The 20,788-nt window shown below is 41.8% G+C and overlaps 1 protein-coding gene across 4 annotated transcripts in view; it reads right to left on the bottom strand.

Moving 5' to 3' along the window:
- Positions 1–20,788, bottom strand: part of LOC126480848 (glutamyl aminopeptidase-like) — a 282,827-nt gene that overhangs the window by 77,070 nt on the left and 184,969 nt on the right. For all 4 annotated transcript variants that reach the window (XM_050104204.1, XM_050104205.1, XM_050104207.1 and 1 more), the window contains 2 exons: positions 13,767–13,925; positions 9,402–9,642 (listed from right to left, as the gene is read on the bottom strand). In XM_050104204.1, coding sequence (XP_049960161.1) covers positions 9,402–9,642; positions 13,767–13,925 — 400 coding nt within the window. The remainder of the gene's footprint in view (positions 1–9,401; positions 9,643–13,766; positions 13,926–20,788) is intronic.

Genomic DNA, 20,788 nt, shown 5'->3' with positions numbered 1-20,788 from the left:
AGAGATAGAGGGGCTGGCCAGTACTTACCTCAGCTCAGTACAGCCGATAGATACACATAAAACACATAAAACAGAACCGAAAATTTACGTTCCTAGCTTTCGGAACAAATGTTCCTTCATCGGGGAGGAGAGAGGGGAAAGAAAGGGAAGAAGGGAAAGGAGATTCAGTTACTCACAACCCAGGTTATGAAGCAACAGGGAAAGGAAAATAGGGAGGGTAGCAAGGATGGAGGCATGGTTGTCAGAGGGAAGCCAAAGATATTCTACTGTAAGTACTGTGCCAGCTTCAAACCAAAGAGGATGCATACAGAAGTAAAGAGGTATATAGTATAAAGATAAACACAACTATGTAGGATGAAAAGATGCGTGAATGACTAAAGAGGAAAGGAAAAGAGGAGAAGATTGAAGAGTAAATGGGATTGAGGTTGTTTAACGTAGGTTCAGTCCAGGGGGATGGCGGGATGAAAGGATGTGTTGGAGTGCAAGTTCCCATCTCCGCAGTTCAGAGGGACTGGTGTTGGGTGGGAGAAGCCAAATGGCACATACAGTGTAGCAGGTTCCTAGGTCCCTAGAATTATGCTGGAGGGCATGCTCCGCTACTGGGTATTGGGCATCTCCTAGGCGGACAGTTCGTCTGTGTCCATTCATGCGCTCAGCCAGTTTAGTTGTTGTCATGCCGATGTAAAAGGCTGTGCAGTGCAGGCATGTCAGTTGATAAATGACATGTGTAGTTTCACACATGGCGCTGCCTTGAATTGTGTATGTTTTACCAGTAGCGGGGCTGGAGTAGGTGGTTGTGGGGGGATGCATGGGGCAGGTTTTGCAGCAGGGTCGGTTACAGGGGTAGGAACCGCTGGGTGGAGAAGGTAGTCTGGGAATATTGTAGGGTTTAACAAGGATATTACGGAGGTTAGGGGGGTGACGAAAGGCAACTCTGGGTGGTGTGGGGAGAATTTTGTCAAGGGATGATCTCATTTCAGGGATTGACTTGCGAAAGTCATATCCCTGGCGGAGTAATTTGTTGATGTTTTCGAAGCCAGGATAATACTGGGTGACAAGGGGGATGCTTCTGTGTGGTTTGGGGGTAGGAACATTGTTGTTGGATGGGGAGGAATGTATTGCTCGGGAAATCTGTTTGTGGACAAGGTCTGCGGGATAGTTGCGGGAGAGGAAAGCATTGGTCAGGTTATTGGTGTAATTGTTGAGGGATTCGTCACTGGAGCAGATACGTTTGCCACGAATACCTAGGCTGTAGGGAAGGGAGCGTTTGATGTGGAAAGGATGGCAGCTATCAAAGTGAAGGTACTGTTGTTTGTTTGTGGGTTTGATATGGACAGGTGTGTGGATGTGAGCTTCAACAAGATGAAGGTCAACATCCAGGAAGGTGGCTTGGGTTTTGGAGAAGGACCAGGTGAAATTCAGATTCGAAAAGGAGTTGAGGTTATGGGCCGCATGGAGGAGGCTTTCCTGAAGACCCAACAGCTGCTTCCCCTGGCCTGGTATAGGTTTATAGATGACATCTTTGTGGTCTGGACGCATGGTGAAGAAACACTCCTTAATTTCCTCCATAACCATAACCTTTCCATCCAACAACAATGTTCCTACCCCCAAACCACACAGAAGCATCCCCCTTGTCTCCCAATATTATCCTGGCCTCGAAAACATCAACAAATTACTCCGCCAGGGATATGACTTTCTCAAGTCAACCCCTGAAATGAGATCATCCCTTGACAAAATTCTCCCCACACCACCCAGAGTTGCCTTTCGTCGCCCCCCTAACCTCCGTAACATCCTTGTTAAGCCCTACAATATTCCCAGACTACCTTCTCCACCCAGCGGTTCCTACCCCTGTAACCGACCCCACTGCAAAACCTGTCCCAAGCATCCCCCCACAACCACCTACTCCAGCCCCGCTACTGGTAAAACATACACAATTCAAGGCAGGGCCACGTGTGAAACTACACATGTCATTTATCAACTGACATGCCTGCACTGCACAGCCTTTTACATCGGCATGACAACAACTAAACTGGCTGAGTGCATGAATGGACACAGACGAACTGTCCGCCTAGGAGATGCCCAATACCCAGTAGCGGAGCATGCCCTCCAGCATAATTCTAGGGACCTAGGAACCTGCTACACTGTATGTGCCATTTGGCTTCTCCCACCCAACACCAGTCCCTCTGAACTGCGGAGATGGGAACTTGCACTCCAACACATCCTTTCATCCCGCCATCCCCCTGGACTGAACCTACGTTAAACAACCTCAATCCCATTTACTCTTCAGTCTTCTCCTCTTTTCCTTTCCTCTTTAGTCATTCACGCATCTTTTCATCCTACATAGTTGTGTTTATCTTTATACTATATACCTCTTTACTTCTGTATGCATCCTCTTTGGTTTGAATCTGGCACAGTACTTACAGTAGAATATCTTTGGCTTCCCTCTGACAACCATGCCTCCATCCTTGCTACCCTCCCTATTTTTTTTTCCCTGTTGCTTCATAACCTGGGTTGTGAGTAACTGAATCTCCTTTCCCTTCTTCCCTTTCTTTCCCCTCTCTCCTCCCCGATGAAGGAACATTTGTTCCGAAAGCTAGGAACGTAAATTTTCGGTTCTGTTTTATGTGTTTTATGTGTATCTATCGGCTGTACTGAGCTGAGGTAAGTACTGGCCAGCCCCTCTATCTCTTTGTTAGTATTTATTTCACATCTCATATGAGATTTTCCATTAATCATTTAGATCACCTATAGGGTCCACATCCTTCATTGTTTTGTCCCTTTTGTTAGCTATCACTTACGTCTGTCATCTTAACACTTTCTCTTCTTCAGTGTTTTATATTTACATAAATAAATATTTTCGTCACCAACTGTGCTAGTTTCATCTTCCTCCTATTATCTTGTTCCGTTTATAGTCCTGTTCTCTTTTTTATTTATTGATTTATTTATTCAACATTCCATAGTTTTAACGTTCGTTATCCACTGTTTTCCAGCCAACAATCACTGCCAACAATCTCTTCCACACCTACCAGTATCATCCATTTCCATCGATTTCTTGTTGCTGCCAATATTTTTGTGCCATTGGCTATCTTTCTCTGCCACAAGAAAATTTTTTGGGACATTTCTGCGCCACCCGCAATCTATTTTGCGGCACGCGCGATCTTTTTTACGGCACGCGCGATCTTTTTTACGGCACTCGCTATCTCTGTTTTTAAGCAACGTGTGTTCTTTTCCCCTGATCTGGACATACTTGCTTGGTCTGGTCAACTTTTTCCGTATTTTTCTTGTATAGTGGTCTTCCTTTGGTATTGAACAGTTACCAACACAACTTCTTTCCTTCTCGGCCTTCCCTCCGCGTTTTATTCCTTCTTATGATTACTATTTCAACTTTAGTTATTTAATTTCCCTACCCACCAGTTACCCACTATGTACCCTAATCCTATACCACATTATTTACATTCATTCCGGAAACATGCATCCACCGTAGCCAAACTGCAATCCCACATACTTTTCCTCCGGTCCTGCTTAACCTTTGGAATTACCCCTAAAGGGCTTACCTTAAAAGTTCCCATCTCCGGGTGCAATTCCTCCTTCCACCAGTCTCTCCTGGACTTCTAGAACCTTCAATCCTTAGCCCTTACCCAACTTGTCCTGAATCTCTACACTACTTCATGTAACCACCACTCCCAACAGCTCCTATCTCTCTTCAAAGTCTTCGACCTCTCAAACCCTTGCTTGGAGAACACACTGAGGAACATCATCCTAGAAGCCAGCTGCAAACTTGAGTTTCATGCCACACACCACCTGAAAAAACTATCCACAGTGCTAGTGCAACACCTAAGAAGTGGGGTCCCTCTCCCTATCCCTCACAAACACCAACCACAACAGAACCTTCAACAAACCCCCCTCATAGCCAACAAACCTAGCCTAGCCACCCTACTCAATCTCCCCATCCCAGCACATACCCCACACAGACCAAATCTCAACTATAACCACAGTCAAATGCCACATATCACCAGTCCCAATTCAGTCCTAAACCTCTCATCCAGATCCCTCTCTCCTCCAGAGACATCTGTTCTATCAAAAGGCTTAACCTTTAGCCCCACGCCTAAATTCAACCACACTGCCCTGGTTAAAGATCTCCTCTCATTCACCCGGAACCTCAACTGGAAGTATCACTTCACTACCCAAACACAGCCCCCAAATACTAGACCCAGTGTTGAACCCCGTCTAGAACAGTTCCGACTGCCTTCTCAAAGGGACCCTCCTCCCCTCCCCCAAAACCATCCCTTGCAGACATTTCAGGAATTCCTCACATCCAGTGTTGCCTCCCAGTCCTCCTTGAAGAACATCCCGACAACCCCCAACGTCACCCAAGCTGAATCCCGTGCCATTAAGGAGCTGAAAATAGACCGCTCTATTGTCATCCTCCCGGTGGATAAAGGCTCCACAACTGTCGTACTTGACCATGTGGAGTATGTGGCAGAAGGACTGCGTCAACTCTCCGACACCTCAACCTACAAAGCTGTTACCCAGGATCCCATTCCCTCCATCCAGACTGAGCTGCAAAAAATCCTAAAAATCCAAGGTCCCTCACAAGGCCTCACAATGGCTTCCATAGACTTACTCACTCCACCTGAGCCACGTACCCCTACCTTCTACCTATTACCCAAAATCCACAAAGAGAACCATCCTGGCCGTCCCATTGTAGCAGGCTTCAAAGCCCCCAACCGAACGTATCTCAGCTCTGGTAGACCAGCACCTCCAACCTATCACCCGCAGACTCCCATCCTACATCAAAGACACAAACCACTTCCTAGAACGCCTCAAATCCATTCCCACTCCTCTCCCACCTGAAACCTTTCTTGTCACCATAGATGCTACATCCCTTTACACAAACATCCCACATACCCATGGTCTCTCTCCCCTTGAGCACTACCTCTCCCAACGCCCACCCGAAGATCTTCCAAAAACCTCGTTCCTTATCACACTTACCAACTTCATCCTCACCCATAATTACTTCACTTTTGAAGGCCAGACCTACAAACAAATCAGGGGAACGGCCATGGGAACCAGGATGGCTCCGTCCTATGCCAACCTCTTTATGGGCCGCATGGAGGAGGCTTTCCTGAAGACCCAACAGCTGCTTCCCCTGGCCTGGTATAGGTTTATAGATGACATCTTTGTGGTCTGACTCATGGTGAAGAAACACTCCTTAATTTCCTCCATAACCTCAACTCCTTTTCGAATCTGAATTTCACCTGGTCCTTCTCCAAAACCCAAGCCACCTTCCTGGATGTTGACCTTCATCTTGTTGAAGCTCACGTCCACACCTCTGTCCATATCAAACCCACAAACAAACAACAGTACCTTCACTTTGATAGCTGCCATCCTTTCCACATCAAACGCTCCCTTCCCTACAGCCTAGGTATTCGTGGCAAACGTATCTGCTCCAGTGACGAATCCCTCAACAACTACACCAATAACCTGACCAGTGCTTTCCTCTCCCGCAACTATCCTGCAGACCTTGTCCACAAACAGATATCCCGAGCAATACATTCCTCCCCGTCCAACAACAATGTTCCTACCCCCAGACCACACAGAAGCATCCCCCTTGTCACCCAATATTATCCTGGCCTCGAAAACATCAACAAATTACTCCGCCAGGGATATGACTTTCTCAAGTCAACCCCTGAAATGAGATCATCCCTTGACAAAAAACCGAGCGAGGTGGCGCAGTGGTTAGCACACTGGACTCGCATTCGGGAGGACGACGGTTCAATCCCGTCTCCGGCCATCCTGATTTAGGTTTTCCGTGATTTCCCTAAATCGTTTCAGGCAAATGCCGGGATGGTTCCTTTGAAAGGGCACGGCCGATTTCCTTCCCAATCCTTCCCTAACCCGAGCTTGCGCTCCGTCTCTAATGACCTCGTTGTCGACGGGACGTTAAACACTAACAACCACCACCACCTTGACAAAATTCTCCCCACACCACCCAGAGTTGCCTTTCGTCGCCCCCCTAACCTCCGTAACATCCTTGTTAAACCCTACAATATTCCCAGACTACCTTCTCCACCCAGCGGTTCCTACCCCTGTAACCGACCTCGCTGCAAAACCTGCCCCAAGCATCCCCCCCACAACCACCTACTCCAGCCCCGCTACTGGTAAAACATACACAATTCAAGGCAGGGCCACGTGTGAAACTACACATGTCATTTATCAACTGACATGCCTGCACTGCACAGCCTTTTACATCGGCATGACAACAACTAAACTGGCTGAGCGCATGAACGGACACAGACGAACTGTCCGCCTAGGAGATGCCCAATACCCAGTAGCGGAGCATGCCCTCCAGCATAATTCTAGGGACCTAGGAACCTGCTACACCGTATGTGCCATTTGGCTTCTCTCACCCAACACCAGTCCCTCTGAACTGCGGAGATGGGAACTTGCACTCCAACACATCCTTTCATCCCGCCATCCCCCTGGACTGAATCTACGTTAAACAACCTCAATCCCATTTACTCTTCAGTCTTCTCCTCTTTCCCTTTCCTCTTTAGCCATTCATGCATCTTTTCATCCTACATAGTTGTGTTTATCTTTATACTATATACCTCTTTACTTCTGTATGCATCCTCTTTGGTTTGAAGCTGGCACAGTACTTACAGTAGAATATCTTTGGCTTCCCTCTGACAACCATGCCTCCATCCTTGCTACCCTCCCTATTTTCCTTTCCCTGTTGCTTCATAACCTGGGTTGTGAGTAACTGAATCTCCTTTCCCTTCTTCCCTTTCTTTCCCCTCTCTCCTCCCCGATGAAGGAACATTTGTTCCGAAAGCTAGGAACGTAAATTTTCGGTTCTGTTTTATGTGTTTTATGTGTATCTATCGGCTGTACTGAGCTGAGGTAAGTACTGGCCAGCCCCTCTATCTCTTTGTTAGTATTTGTTTCACATCTCATATGAGATTTTCCATTAATCACTTACCGTAATTGGTATCGCGAAGTAGATGAAGTTAAGGACTTCTGGTATCTAGGCAGCAAGAAGAACACAAAAAGCAGACTAGCAGTGGCAAAAAGGGCTTTCCTGACAGAGAGAAATTTCTGAGAATGTGCTTTTGCAGCACAGCATTTTATGGTAGTGAGACATGGACTGTGGGAAAACTAGAATATAAGAAGAATAGAAGTATTTGAGATTTGAGACGTGATGCTACAGAAGAATGCTGAAAACTATGTAGTATGATAAGGTAAAGATGTAAGGTGGCAACTCATATGGGCTATGCACTGAGAGTGCAACACTCACATCAATTACCACTTTGCATTTTTTAATAATTAATTAAGGCAGTAATGACAAGTAACAGCATGGATGTGAACAAATTTGTGGTTCATCATGCTACGCTAACAGAGATAGCTAAGGGATGAGCAATGAGAATGTGATGCATTGCGTTAAGTGCAAATAATTTTTGCAGATAGAGTTTCAGGTAGGATTGAATTCAGCATCCCAGGGGTGTTGGCACAGTCTGGACAGTCTCCAGTGGTAGGGCTTTGATGCCACCCAACAGGCAGGCAATATTTCCAGAACAACACTGCAAGGGAAGCAGAATGTCTCCCGAACGTGAATAATACAGGGAGACACTGTTTTACCCTCGGCTGTGTTGCCCTGAGCTCACAAAAGCGTCATGGGCAACATTAACGGCAAGGAATATACCTCCATGGAATTCCCCATTCCATATTTTTTGAGCTTGGGACAGACACTGGCACCAAGGAAGCATCTGGAAAGTTCTTCGGATGAGTGGTGACTCCCACAGGAGACTGCGATTGGCCAGTTCGATGTGATGTAAGCAATGTTTCCAAGCAGTCGCAGTCAAGTGGGAGTAGTGCTCATTGGTAAAAAATTTGTTAAAATGTTGCGGCTGGACAGCCACACCAGTGGAGCGGCATGCCACACTAGCTTTTTGGTAGAAAGGACACTTGCGTTTCGCCATCCGTCCGATAAGGATGCAGAACTCTATGCCGGATGATACAGAGTAATTGCAGAGTAGCTGTGTATATTCTCTGGATCTCTGGATAATTTCGCAGAATTGTGTCATATACGCACACCGCTGTGGTTGCAGACACATCACACCTGATTGGCATAGCAACATGATGAGAACAGCCGACTGGGGACCCTGTCATGGAGCACAAGATCAGTGCTCCAGCTGTAGCACGATCAGCCTTGGAGTACATAGAAGTTACACAGGTGGCCATTGACCTATTGAGCATAGCAGCACTTTCTCACTTTATTTCTGTGATTAGATACAGATGTAAAGTATGTGACCTGGAATCTTGTGCTCTCATTCAATTAAGGGGAACTGCCATACGCATTGCTACGTTTCATAGTTATAGATTAGTCCTGTACTGCTTTCCTTTATTAAGATATTAATCTGTCCACACTGAAGAGGCATTACCTTATTAATTCAGTTTGTTAGTATACGTAATTATCAAATGGAATAAATCTGGATATCTTTCCCGATATTTCAGACTACACATATGTTGAAACATCAATCCTCTCCTAAAACCAAGTCACAGATTTTGGTGGGGTTACATTCATGTTAATAACTTACATGCATTACTACTTTCTATGAGGCAAGCAACCTCACCCAATCCGATTCTTCAACAAAGGCTGGGATTGCATAGTGAGGTGTCATTAAGCACATAATAATTGCATTGAGGAAATTTATAATGGAATTCTGAGTTCAGCAAATAGTTCATCTGCATATCGCATCACAGTGGTAAAGGAAACTAGGAGGTCGCTTTCCAATGAATGAGGAGGTTCTCTGCAGTATGAATGAGGAAAGGAATAGGTGGCAATGACAAGAAGAAGGGACAGTACAACAGGGCATCTGTTAAGACATCAGGGAATAACTTCCACAGTACTAAGAGGGGGGGGAAATGATAGAGGAAGACAGAGATTGGGATGCATCCAGCAAATAATTGAGGAAGTAGGTTGCAAGTGCTACTCTGAGATGAATGGCAGTATAGTTTAAATCAGCGAATGGGTAGGATTCTGCAGTAGTATTCTAATCATAATCCAGTAGGCCCTAAAACACAACTTTCCTGTTTTCTTAAAAACTGATAGTAAGGAAGAAAACAGAGCATTACATTGTTGTGTATAAAATTTGTGTTTAAAATTATATTTAAGGGGAAAGAATACATAAAGGAAAAACACTTGTCTAATGGTTTACATAACTTGCTGTTGTAATTAAAACTGACTGTGAGAAAGAAAATGAAATCTCACCGTTCCATAGTGTGGCATTTTCTTTCATCCAGTCAGTTTTAACAGCAAACCTGCATATGTAAAAATTTGAAATAAATTGGTCAATTACTTTAAGAGATTTTTGGTAACAGTAACTTGTCTTTATACTTACCATCAGTTAGATTCATCCAAACATGATGTACTTCTGATGCTTCCTTGTCTGTATAATAACTGAGAGGCACATACCACTTGTAACCAAAGGGTGAGTTTCCTTCATCTAATGCTATTTTACTGTCATTCTCCAGGCTAGCTGTAAGCAGAAACCTCTTCTGCGTTGCTGTCACAATACCATCTTTTTTGGTAACTGTAACTAATGGAAACCCCATTTGCCTAGTCCAGGTGTCCATGATTGCCTGTTGCAAATGACAGAAAATCTAAGTGGGTAAAAGTTGCTTAATATATTTACTATCACAGACAAATTTTGGCATTGTTTTTGAACCAAAAGTCATGTTACTAACATCAAACGAAATTCCATTCAGGATCTGTTACTGTCTGCCTAATATTATGAATTTCTACAAGCAAAAGGAGTTTCATAATGAATAAACAATTATCTACATAGTTAAAATATCTACTTCAAATGCAGTAGACAAGGTAAAAATAAAAAATTCAAACAAACAATGGTTTTTGGGACCCTGTGACAGGCAAACACCAAATAGAAGTTAATGAATAGCTCATTGGTGATTTTTTTAAGCTGAAGTATTTATTTCTGTAATGCATTCCAAAATATCTATTTCTATGCAGATTAGGCAGGTGACAGGGGTAAAGTACAGAGAGCGATTTGTACAGTGTCCAAATGACACCTGTAAGAGTCACGGGCATGAAAGGGAAGTAGTGGTTGAGAAGAGAGAGAGAGAGAGAGAGAGAGAGAGAGAGAGAGAGAGAGAGAGAGAGAGAGAGACAGGGTTGTTGCCTATCCCCGATATTGTTCAATCTGTATACTAAGCAAGCTGTAAAGGAAACAAAAGAAAAATTTGGAGTAGGAATTAAAATCTACGGAGAAGAAATAAAAACTTTGAGATTTGCCAATGACATTGTAATTCTGTCAAAGACAGTGAAGGACCTGGAGGAGCAGTTAAACACAATGGACTATATCTTGAAAGGAGGGTGTAAGATGAACATCAACAAAAGCAAAACGAGGATAGTGGGATGTAGTCAAATTAAACTAGGTGATGCTGAGGGAATTAGATTAGGAAATGAGACACGTAATGTAGTGAATGAGTTTTGTTATGTGGGGAGCAAAATAACTGATGGCGGTCGAAGTTGAGAGGTTATAACAAGTAGACTGGTTATGGTAAGAAATGTGTTTCTGAAAAAGAGAAATTTGTTAACATAGAGTATAGATTTAAGTGTCAGGATGTCTTTTCTAAAGTATTTGTATGGAGTGTAGCCATGTATGGAAGTGAAACATGGACGATAAATAGTTTAGACAAAAAGAGAATAGAAGCTTTCAAAATGTGGTGCTACAGAAGAATGCTGATTGGTAGATCATGTAACTAATGAGGAGATACTGAATAGAACTGGAGAGAAGAGAAATTTGTGGCACAACTTGACTAGAAGAAGGGACCTCTTGGTAAGACACATTCTGAGACATCAAAGAATCACCAAGTTAGTATTGGAGGGAAGAGTGGCGGGTAAAAATCATAGAGGGAGACCAAGAGATGAATACGCTAAGCAGATTCACAAGGATGTATGTTGAAATAGTTACTCAGAGATGAAGAGGCCTGCACAGGATAGAGCAGCATGGAGAGCTGCATCTGGACTGAAGACAACAACAACAACAACAACAACAGCAGCAGCAGCAGCAGCAAAATGTAGATTATTCAATTAATAGTGATGGTAATATCTCTTCCTTCAAGATTTTTAGAGAGCTCTAATTCAACGTGTACTGATAGTATATTTACAATTATTTGCTAGCTATTCATGACACACCAAGTCACTTAAGTCTTATAATTACACAAATATAATATACTAAATTTTCCATCTTATTTGGTGAAATGTCTAGTCTCAACACAACACAGAATAAGAAAATAAATGTGGTATGGCCCATTAGCACACAAGGAACTGGCTGAAAGGTGAATGTATTGCACCCATTAAGAATAAAAGAAAGTGTCTTTTTTTTTAAAACTGAGGACAACAAAAAGAAATAATGAAAGAGTCAAGACCACTAGGCCTCATGCGATGGAGGTATTGAGTGACGGATAAGTACAAAATTAAAAATGCAATAGCTAGTGTGTGTGTGTGTGTGTGTGTGTGACGGGGGGGGGGGGGGGGGGGGGTGACGTGCATGCACGCACGCTCGAGTATGTATTTAGGCACACATATGAGGTCTGTTCAAAAAATTCCGGTACTTTGTCCACAAAATGTTTCTACACATATCGTTTACTTATTGTGCAACATCTTCTTTGAGATACTCTTCTCCACAATTGATACACTGCTCCCAATGCCATTTCCACTACTGGAAGCAGTCTTGGTATGCTTCTTGCTGGATTGTGTGAAGCACCGTCTGTGAATTTTCTTTTATCTTGTCTATTATTGCAAACCTTAAAGGTCTGCAGGGGCCAGGTCTTGAGAGTGAGGAGGATGAGACAGCACAGTAATTTTGTTTCTTATGCAACAGTCATGCACTGACAGGGATGAAAGCGCAGTTGTGTTATCATGATGCAAGAGCCATGAACTGTCTCGCCACGTTTCAGCCATTTCCTTTTCTCGCAGATGTCGCAGGACATCCTGATAGTTTGTCAATGTGGCACAAATTCACAATGAACTAATCCTTCAAAGCCAAAGAGAACAATCAGCATTGCTTTGACCTGGCCTGATGAGCTTTTTTTGGTCTTTGAGAACCTTTTCCAACCCATTGTGAAGATTGAACCTTGGTTTCAATATCTTAACTGTAGTCCCACGTCTCATCACCAATTATGATTAGCTTAAGGAACATCTCATTCTCACTTGCATGATCCAAAACCTCTTCACAGAATGCGAGGTGAAGAGGGGAAGGTCTTTCTGGTCTTGACTTATGAGCCATGGCATGAACTTGGCAGCAACACGATGCATTCCAAGGTGAGTTTCGTGCAAAATTTAATGCAAATGCTTTGCTCCTCTAACTCTATCATCTCAAAATTCGCAAACTGTGCGACACAGTATTCTACTCAATACAGAACTGTAAAATAACTAACAAATATACAACAATGAAACTTCCAGAGGTTACACATTAAACACAGGCATGTGCGTTTATGAATGGGTTAATTAACTTTGAAGTACAGGGATAAAAAGGAATGGCAACAAATTGCAAGAACCAATTTAGAGTTTATTACTTTACAAAAATGATGTTTGAGTTGCCACTGAGACTAGAGAAGCAAAAGAGTCAGTAGGAAGATAAGAAAAGAATGTGAAACAGAAAAAAATGAAACAGTGAAGCGAAGTGTTCGGAAACATTAGAGAAAATTGATGTAAATTGAAAAATGAAATAATGAACATGGAAAAGCTGTATCACTAAACCATTACACAAGCCCAGAATGAAATTTTCAATTTGCAGCGGAGTATGCGCTGATATGAAACTTCCTGGCAGATTAAAACTTTGTGCCCAGAATGAAATTTTCAATTTGCAGCGGAGTATGTGCTGATATGAAACTTCCTGGCAGATTAAAACTTTGTGCCAGACCCAGACACCAACTTGGGACCTTTGCCTTTCATGGGCAAGTGCTCTACCATCTGAGCTACCCAAGCACGATTCCCACCCCGTCCTCACAGCTTTACTTCCACCAGTACCCTGTCTCCTACCTTCAAAACTTCACAGAAGCTCTCCTGCAAAACTAGCACTCCTGGAAGAAAGGATATTGCGGAGACTTGTTAGAGCACTTGCCCGTGAAAGGCAAAGGTCCCTCGTTTGTGTCTCAGTTTGGCACACAGTTTTAATCTGCCAGAAAATTTCATATCAGCGCACACTCCACTGCAGAGTGAAAATTTCATTCTGGAAACTTCCCCCAGGCTGTGGTAAAGCCACGTCTCTGCAATGTCCTTTCTTCCAGGAGTGCTAGTTCTGCAAGTTTCGCAGGAGAGCTTCTGTGAAGTTTGAAATGTAGAAAATGAGGTACTGGTGAAAGTAAAGCTGTGAGGACAGGGCGTGAGTCATACTTGGGTAGCTCAGACGGTAGTGCACTTGCAAAGAAAATGCAAAGGTCTCGAGTTCGTGTCTTGGTCTGACACACGGTTTTAATCTGCCAGGAAGTTTCATTACACAAGACTTCCATGTTTCCAAAAATGATATATATATATATATATATATATATTATATTATATTATATTATATTATAGTTTACTCAACTTGCACATGTAACTTTCATTCTAGAATAACAATATGAATGAAAAATTGAAACCATGTTGAAATACCACAACCTAAAAAGCAGAATTTTTGCTGTTACATATGGGGTACATATAACATTATCAAAAAAATTAGGTAAACTTTCATTGTCAGAGTTACCTTCACTTCCAAAGACTGGTTGGCATTCTTGCTCAGAACATTCCAGAGGTCTTTTGTCTCTGCATTGCCATACATGTGGGTGTTGAGGTAATCATTAAGCCCATTCCTCAGAACATCTTGGTGTAAAAACTTCTCCAGCATGTACAATATCGAGGCACCCTGGAAAAAAAAGTAGTACAAAAAGTTGCAACAATCAAAATCTGAAGATTTTTCAAATATTATTTTTGAGACACGCTAAAAGAACACAAGATGAAACAAAACAGAACACACTAATAAGCTCTGTGGTTCAGAGGGCAAGTTTCATATTAGTAGTCTAAAGACCTGGTGTTCAACCCTTGATCATTCCTAGGATTTTTCACATTTGCTTCTTTCATTTCCAGCAATGGTATGTTAATATGAATAATGCCAAGTCACACCAAAGGTTGGAATACATGTTTGAAAGCCTGTATACAGAGTGTGGGCAATCCTCCAGCAGTCACAATTTAGTTATCCAGAGGGTATGTTAAATCTAAAATTTGATGCCCTCACAGTAAAACATACACTTACTCACCGACTATGAGAAAGGCGTGTATATGGCAAGTGACACCAAAGCCCACACTTTTTGTTTATTTTTTGATAACTGCTTATGGAAATCTCATTCACATATGGTTATATATTAATATGGTAGTCAATAAAAGTCTGTAGATATGTTTGAGGAACTGCAGAAACTGTATTAGATTACCCTTGTATTTTGATACTATTGATATTCTGAGAATAAATGAAACTGATCAGAAAAAACAAGTTTCATTAATTTTTTTAAGAACTTACAAAGACGTTTCACAACCTTTCCCACTGGGTAATGCATCACTGACATTAATAATAGCTTTGAAAATCTTGTCTTATCTGTGCCCTATCTATTTTTATTATACCTTCTGCCTTCTTTTATGACATTTAGAAATTCTAGAAAGGCACAAAAATGGATAAACAATTTTCAGCTGATGAATTTTGAGATAAATATATTTATGCTTTTTACACTGAAATAATAATAGTATTTCAAAAAAGGTAAAAACTATCCATACTATGCAGACTAGAGCACTAACCAATTTCAGAGATTTTGATACACCTCTGTATTACATGGATGCAACATCTACAGTAACAAGAAGGAACAGAAATGTGTGTGTCTCAACTATTACCCTGTCTCCCCTTTCCCTGACGAAAGTTGGGGTGTGTGTGTCATCCTGGGACATGAGTGATCTGCCATTACTTTCTAACCTTCTGTAACTAACCCCTTTCTCCTGGAGGAGGAACTAGTAGTTCCAAAAGATATGACAGTGTTTTGTACTGTGTGTGTGTGTGTGTGTGTGTCAGCAGTACTGGAATATCAAGCTCCTGTTATGAAATTTTGTTATTGTGCTCACGAAAGCAGTAAGGAAGGTCATAACGAATCTGGTTTGGCCACACATTGTCCTTAAAAACAGCATTATTTCTTCATGAACTACCATGTGTGTTGTGCAGAAGACAAGAAATTATTTTAATCATCTGTGATTATGGAGTGTACAGTCTGATTCCTTTTGGGCAATGACAACAATGTATTTTGTGTTCTTTCTGTAACAACATACATATAATAAAATGCAGAACAAACAAATCCTTGAACAACAATAAATACTACAAAATGAAGTTATTCAGATGTAAAAAACACCACATAAGAGCCACAAATACTATCTTTATATATTAAAAGATTTCCCTCAAGATGCCTTTATCATTCCGAACTTACCAGCTAATTGGAACTGACTGTTTCTGATTTCCCTTACTTCTTGGAAATGCCAGTATCATTAACATTTTTACACTTCTATTTTAGCAATAAATAGAAAAAAAAGATGTTGGCACCGTTAACGCATGTCCATTCTAATTACACAAGTCATGCTATTTACATTCAGTAAATCATCTTGAACCAATACTTAGTTTAAACAAACTTCTGTGCAAGTATCATTAGAAAACAGCAGGCAGAGATCTGACTTCCTGGATGATGATTTATCAGTGTTAATTAAAGTACTTCAAGGGAATGTTCAGTACAGAATTATAGATGATATTGCAGGAATATAAGCCAAACATTCTAGCAGCAACAGTACATGGGCTAAAAGAATATCAGAGGTAAGTTAGAACTTAAAAAATATGCGAAGGAAACCAGTTTTTGTAGAGAACTGCATAAAGGTGTTAGTGTCATTTTCTCTAATTGTGAGTCAACTGAAGCCTCCCAAAATACCACAAAATATACTTGAGAAGTGAGGTTTGAAGCTACAGCAGTAGAAATAAAAAATGCTTGGGAGATGTGGTGCGTATCAGGCCTGTACTGATCACCAAATGCTGAAATAAAAACTTTTTTTCAACAGCTGAAAGGTAAAATCCAAGAATCTTCAAAAAATATGTTTATTTAATAAGTATTACAGATTTGAACACAGACACAAGGAAAAGAAAAGTACAGGCAACACTAAGACACTACTGGACTTACTGGGTACCTGGAACCTAATAAAAACAGATAAACTGCTCAGAATAACAATAACATAGTGAAACTACCACTGATCACATAACAATAAACATCCCTTCATGTCACTGTGACACACAGGTAATAAACTCCACACCAGCAGATCATTTTGCAATCATGATAGGTATTAAAATGAAGGCAATCAAATTGAACAGAAGACATGGGAGCAAAACAGGAAGATTAACCAAAACATAATTATGAACAATATACAGAACAGGATAGATTGCTATTCGCCGCAAAGATGACCAACTGAGTTGCTGACAGGCACAACAAAAATACCAATACACATGCAGCTATAAGCCAAAGCCTTTCTCAGCAAAGGAAACACACACACATTCAGTTCCTGCTGTCAACACCGGCAGATCCGATCAGAAAGTGAGTGGATGTGAATAGCAATTTGGAATGGGGCAAGGAAGAGGGAAGGGGAGGGATAGCAGGGTACAGATGGGATGAGAAAAGAGCACTGTTTGGCAGGGCGTGCAGGGACTATAGACTGCCAGGCACAGTATCAGAAGGTGGAGTGCTTTCGTTTTGTTGTGCCTATCTGCAACTCAGTGGGTCATCTTTATGATGAGTAGCAATCTGTCCTATTCCTCATACTGTGTTATTCCAACCCAGAGCTTCCATTGCTTAAAACATCATTATGCCTATGTACAGTTGCCTCACGCCATGACATTAGCTTTGCTTGCTGCCGGAGGCTATTAATTGCTGAAGCCATATGTGGCGGTAGTGCTAAAACTGTATATGACCACGCAAGACTATAAATTGCGTGTGATATCATCACGCACTGCCAGTCTGGATCGAGTTCTTGCATATGCAACTGCATTGAATGACTCACGAGATGCCACGCTGTAGGGTGAATAGGCACTCAAGTGCTAATGTTTATAAAGGGGTGGACAATATAAAAGTAACTATTAAAACTTATTCTGCAGTTTTTGTATGTGGAGTACTGAATTTTATTTATGAAGAATGATGCTGCTTCACATGGCTGTCATTTGGTTATTATGGCTGTTGTTTGATACGGTTCTACTGAAAATTTCAGGGGTCTGGAGAGTTTTAATGGACGTAATGTTCTTACTTAGTGTACTTTTCAGATAATGAGGTGTGTCATAAGGTATTGGTACATCTTACTTTAGGTCTAGTATGCCTTTTGTTGATATGACTTACAATCATTGTAAGTTTGACGAGTCAGAGGTGATTTATGTATAGTCTGAATCCTCTTGGGTAAAATATTCTGGAGGTAAAACAATCCCCCATTCAGTTCTCCGGGTGGGGACTTCTCAGGAGGACATCATTAACAGGAGAAAGAAAACTGGCGTTCTATGGACTGGAGCATGGAATATCAGATCCCTTAATCTGGCAGGTAGGTTAGAAAATTTAAAAAGAGAATTGGATAGGTTAAAGTTAGGTATAGTGGGAATTAGTGAAGTTCAGTGGCAAGAGGATAAAGACTTCTGGTCAGGTCAATACAGGGTTATAAATATAAAATAAAATAGGGCTAATGCTGGAGTAGGCTTAATAATAAATAAAAAAAAATGGGAACGCAGGTAAGCTGGTATGAACAGCATAGTGAAGGCATTATTGTTGCCAAGATAGACAAGAAGCCCATGCCTAACACAGTAGAACAAGTTTATACGATAACTAGCTCCGCAAACGGTGAAGAGATGGAAGAAATGTATGGTGCGATAAAAGAAATGATTCAGATAGTTAAAGGAGATGAAATTTAATAGTGTTGGGGGACTGCAATTCGATAGTAGGGAAAGAAAGAGAAGGGAAAGCAGCAGGTGAATATGGACTGGGGTTAAGGAATGAAAGAAGAAACTGCCTTGTAGAATTTTGTGCATAGCATAACTTCATCATAGCTAATACTTGGTTTAAGAATCACAAGATAAGGTTTTATATGTGGAAGAGGCTTGGAGACACTAGAAGAGTTCAGATATGTTATATATTGGTATGACAGAGATTTAGAAACCAGGTTTTAAATTGTAAGACATTTCCAGGGGCATATGTGGACTCTGACCACAATTTATTGGTTATGAACTGTAGATTAAAAATGAAGAAATTGCAAAAAGGTACAAATTTAAGGAGATGGGACCTGAACAAACTGAAAGAACCAGAGGCTGTAGAGAGATTCAGAGAGAGCATTATGGAATGATTGGCAAATAAAGGGGAAAGAAATACAGTAGAAGAAGACTGGGTAGCTTTCAGAGATGAAATAGTGAAGGCAGCAGAGGATCAAGTAAATAAAAAGATAAAGGCTAGTAGAAATCCTTGTGTAACAGAGGAGATATTGAATTTAATTGATGAAAGGAGAAAATATAAAAATGCAGGAAATAAGCAGGCAAAAAGGGATACAAACATCTCAAAAATGAGATAAAGAGGAAATGCAAAATGGCTAAGCAAAGGTGGCTCGAAGACAAATGTAAGGATGTAGAGGCATATATCACTAGGGATAAGATAGATACTGACTACAGGAAATTTAAAGAGATGTTTGGAGAAAAGAGAATCACCTGTATGAATATCAAGAGCTCAGATACAAAACCAGTCCTAAGCAAAGAAGGGAAAGCAGAAAGGTAGAAAGAGTATTAGAGGGTCTATAGAAGCGTGATGTACTTAAGGGCAATATTAAGGAAATGGAAAAGGACACAGATGAAGATGAAATGGGAGATATGATACTGCGTGAAGAATTTTAGAGAGCACTGAATGACCTAAGTTAAAAAAAAAAATAAATAAATAAATTAATTAATTTAAAAAAAGGCCCTGGGAGTAGACAACATTCCATTAAACTGCTGTTAGCCTTGGGAGAGCCAGCCACGATGATACTCTACCATCTGGTGAGCAAGATGTATGAGACAGGCGAAATACCCTCAGACTTCAAGAAGAACATAATAATTCCCACCCAAAGCAAGCTGGTGGCGACAGGTGTTAAAATTACCGAACTATCAGCACAATAAGTCATGGCTGCAAAATACTGACATGAATTCTTTACAGACGAGTGGAAAAACTGGTAGATGCCAACCTCGGGAAAGGTCAGTTTGGATTCCACAGAAATGTTGGAATATGTGAGGCAATACTGACCATACGACTTATCTTAGAAGATAGATTAAGGAATGACAAACCTGCGTTTCTAGCATTTATAGACTTAGAGAAAGCTTTTGACAATGTTGACTGGAATATTCTCTTCCAAATTCTGAAGGTAGGTTGGTTGGTTGGTTGGTTGGCTGGTTTAAAGAGGGGGGGGGGGGGAGGGGGGGGGAGGAAGGGACCAAACAGCGAGGTCATTGGACTCTTGTTCCTGGTAAAATAATTACACAAGGCAAAGAAGAAAAGAAAGGAGATGCACAGCACAATAGCAGAAGAATGAAAGAACCATAAGAACAATTGAAGGGCAACCAACACTACTATGAACAAAACAGGAAAAGAAAACCACAGCGAGAAGCAAGAAACAGGTGGACGGGATAAAAACAAGAGATCAGATGACTGTGGCTGGCCAACCCTGAGAATAATAAGGAAAAGCTAGCCACTCTGTGACACATTAAAACATCCAGCCTAAAAGCATTAGAGTGGAGAACACAAAGGGACAAAAGATGTGCGCAAAAACTTATATAGAAAGATAAAACCCACCATCATATATAAAACATAAAACTAAATTACCCGATGAGGCTTTGTCAGCTAAAATTAATGGCAATGAGCCTGGTAACTGAAGAGTCCATCGCAGGGCAGTCAAAGAAGATAAGGGGCCACTGTCAGCCGGGCACCGCAGCAACACTGAGGTGGGTCATCATGGTGCAGGAGGTAGCCATGTGTCACCCAAGCATGGCCAATGAGGAGCCAACAGAGAACTAGAGAGTCCCTGCAAGAGGGCCGCGTGGAGGTCTTTCACTCATTCGTAGTCTCCTTAATGGCATGCAGTTTGTTGTGCATACTAAGGTTATGCCATTCCATCTCCCAAAGTCGCAAAATCTTGCTGCATAGTATTGAACACAGGTCATTTGCAGAGAAGCTAGTCTCCACAAGCGGTTTCCGTGTAGCCTGTTTGGCCAGCCTGTTGGCAAATTCGCTGCCTGGGATTCCGATGTGACCTGCACTGAACAAGTGGACCATTCCAGGGCATAGATGGACTCCTGCATGGTCGATACCAAAGGATGACGAGGGTAGCACTGGTCGATAGCTTGTAGGCTGCTCAAAGAGTCAATACACAGAAGAAATGACTCCCCAGGGCATGAACGAATGTGCTCAAGAGCACAAGAAATGGCCGCCAGCTCTGCAGTGAAAACACTGCAGCCATCTGGCAAGGAGTGCTGTTCTATATGTCCTCTATGAACATAGGCAAAGCCAACGTGACCATCAGCCATGAAGCCATTGGTGAAAACTACTTCATGGCCTTGGTACATGTCGAGAATCAAGAGGAAGTGACAGCAGAGAGTTGCATGGTTAACAGAGCTCTTATGGTCATGTGAAAGGTTCAGGCAAAACCATGGCCTAGGTGTACACCATGCAG

The sequence above is a fragment of the Schistocerca serialis genome, chromosome 5 (assembly GCF_023864345.2).
Source record: "Schistocerca serialis cubense isolate TAMUIC-IGC-003099 chromosome 5, iqSchSeri2.2, whole genome shotgun sequence".
Taxonomy (NCBI): Eukaryota; Metazoa; Arthropoda; class Insecta; order Orthoptera; family Acrididae; genus Schistocerca; species Schistocerca serialis.
This window is presented reverse-complemented; position numbering and strand designations above follow the sequence as displayed.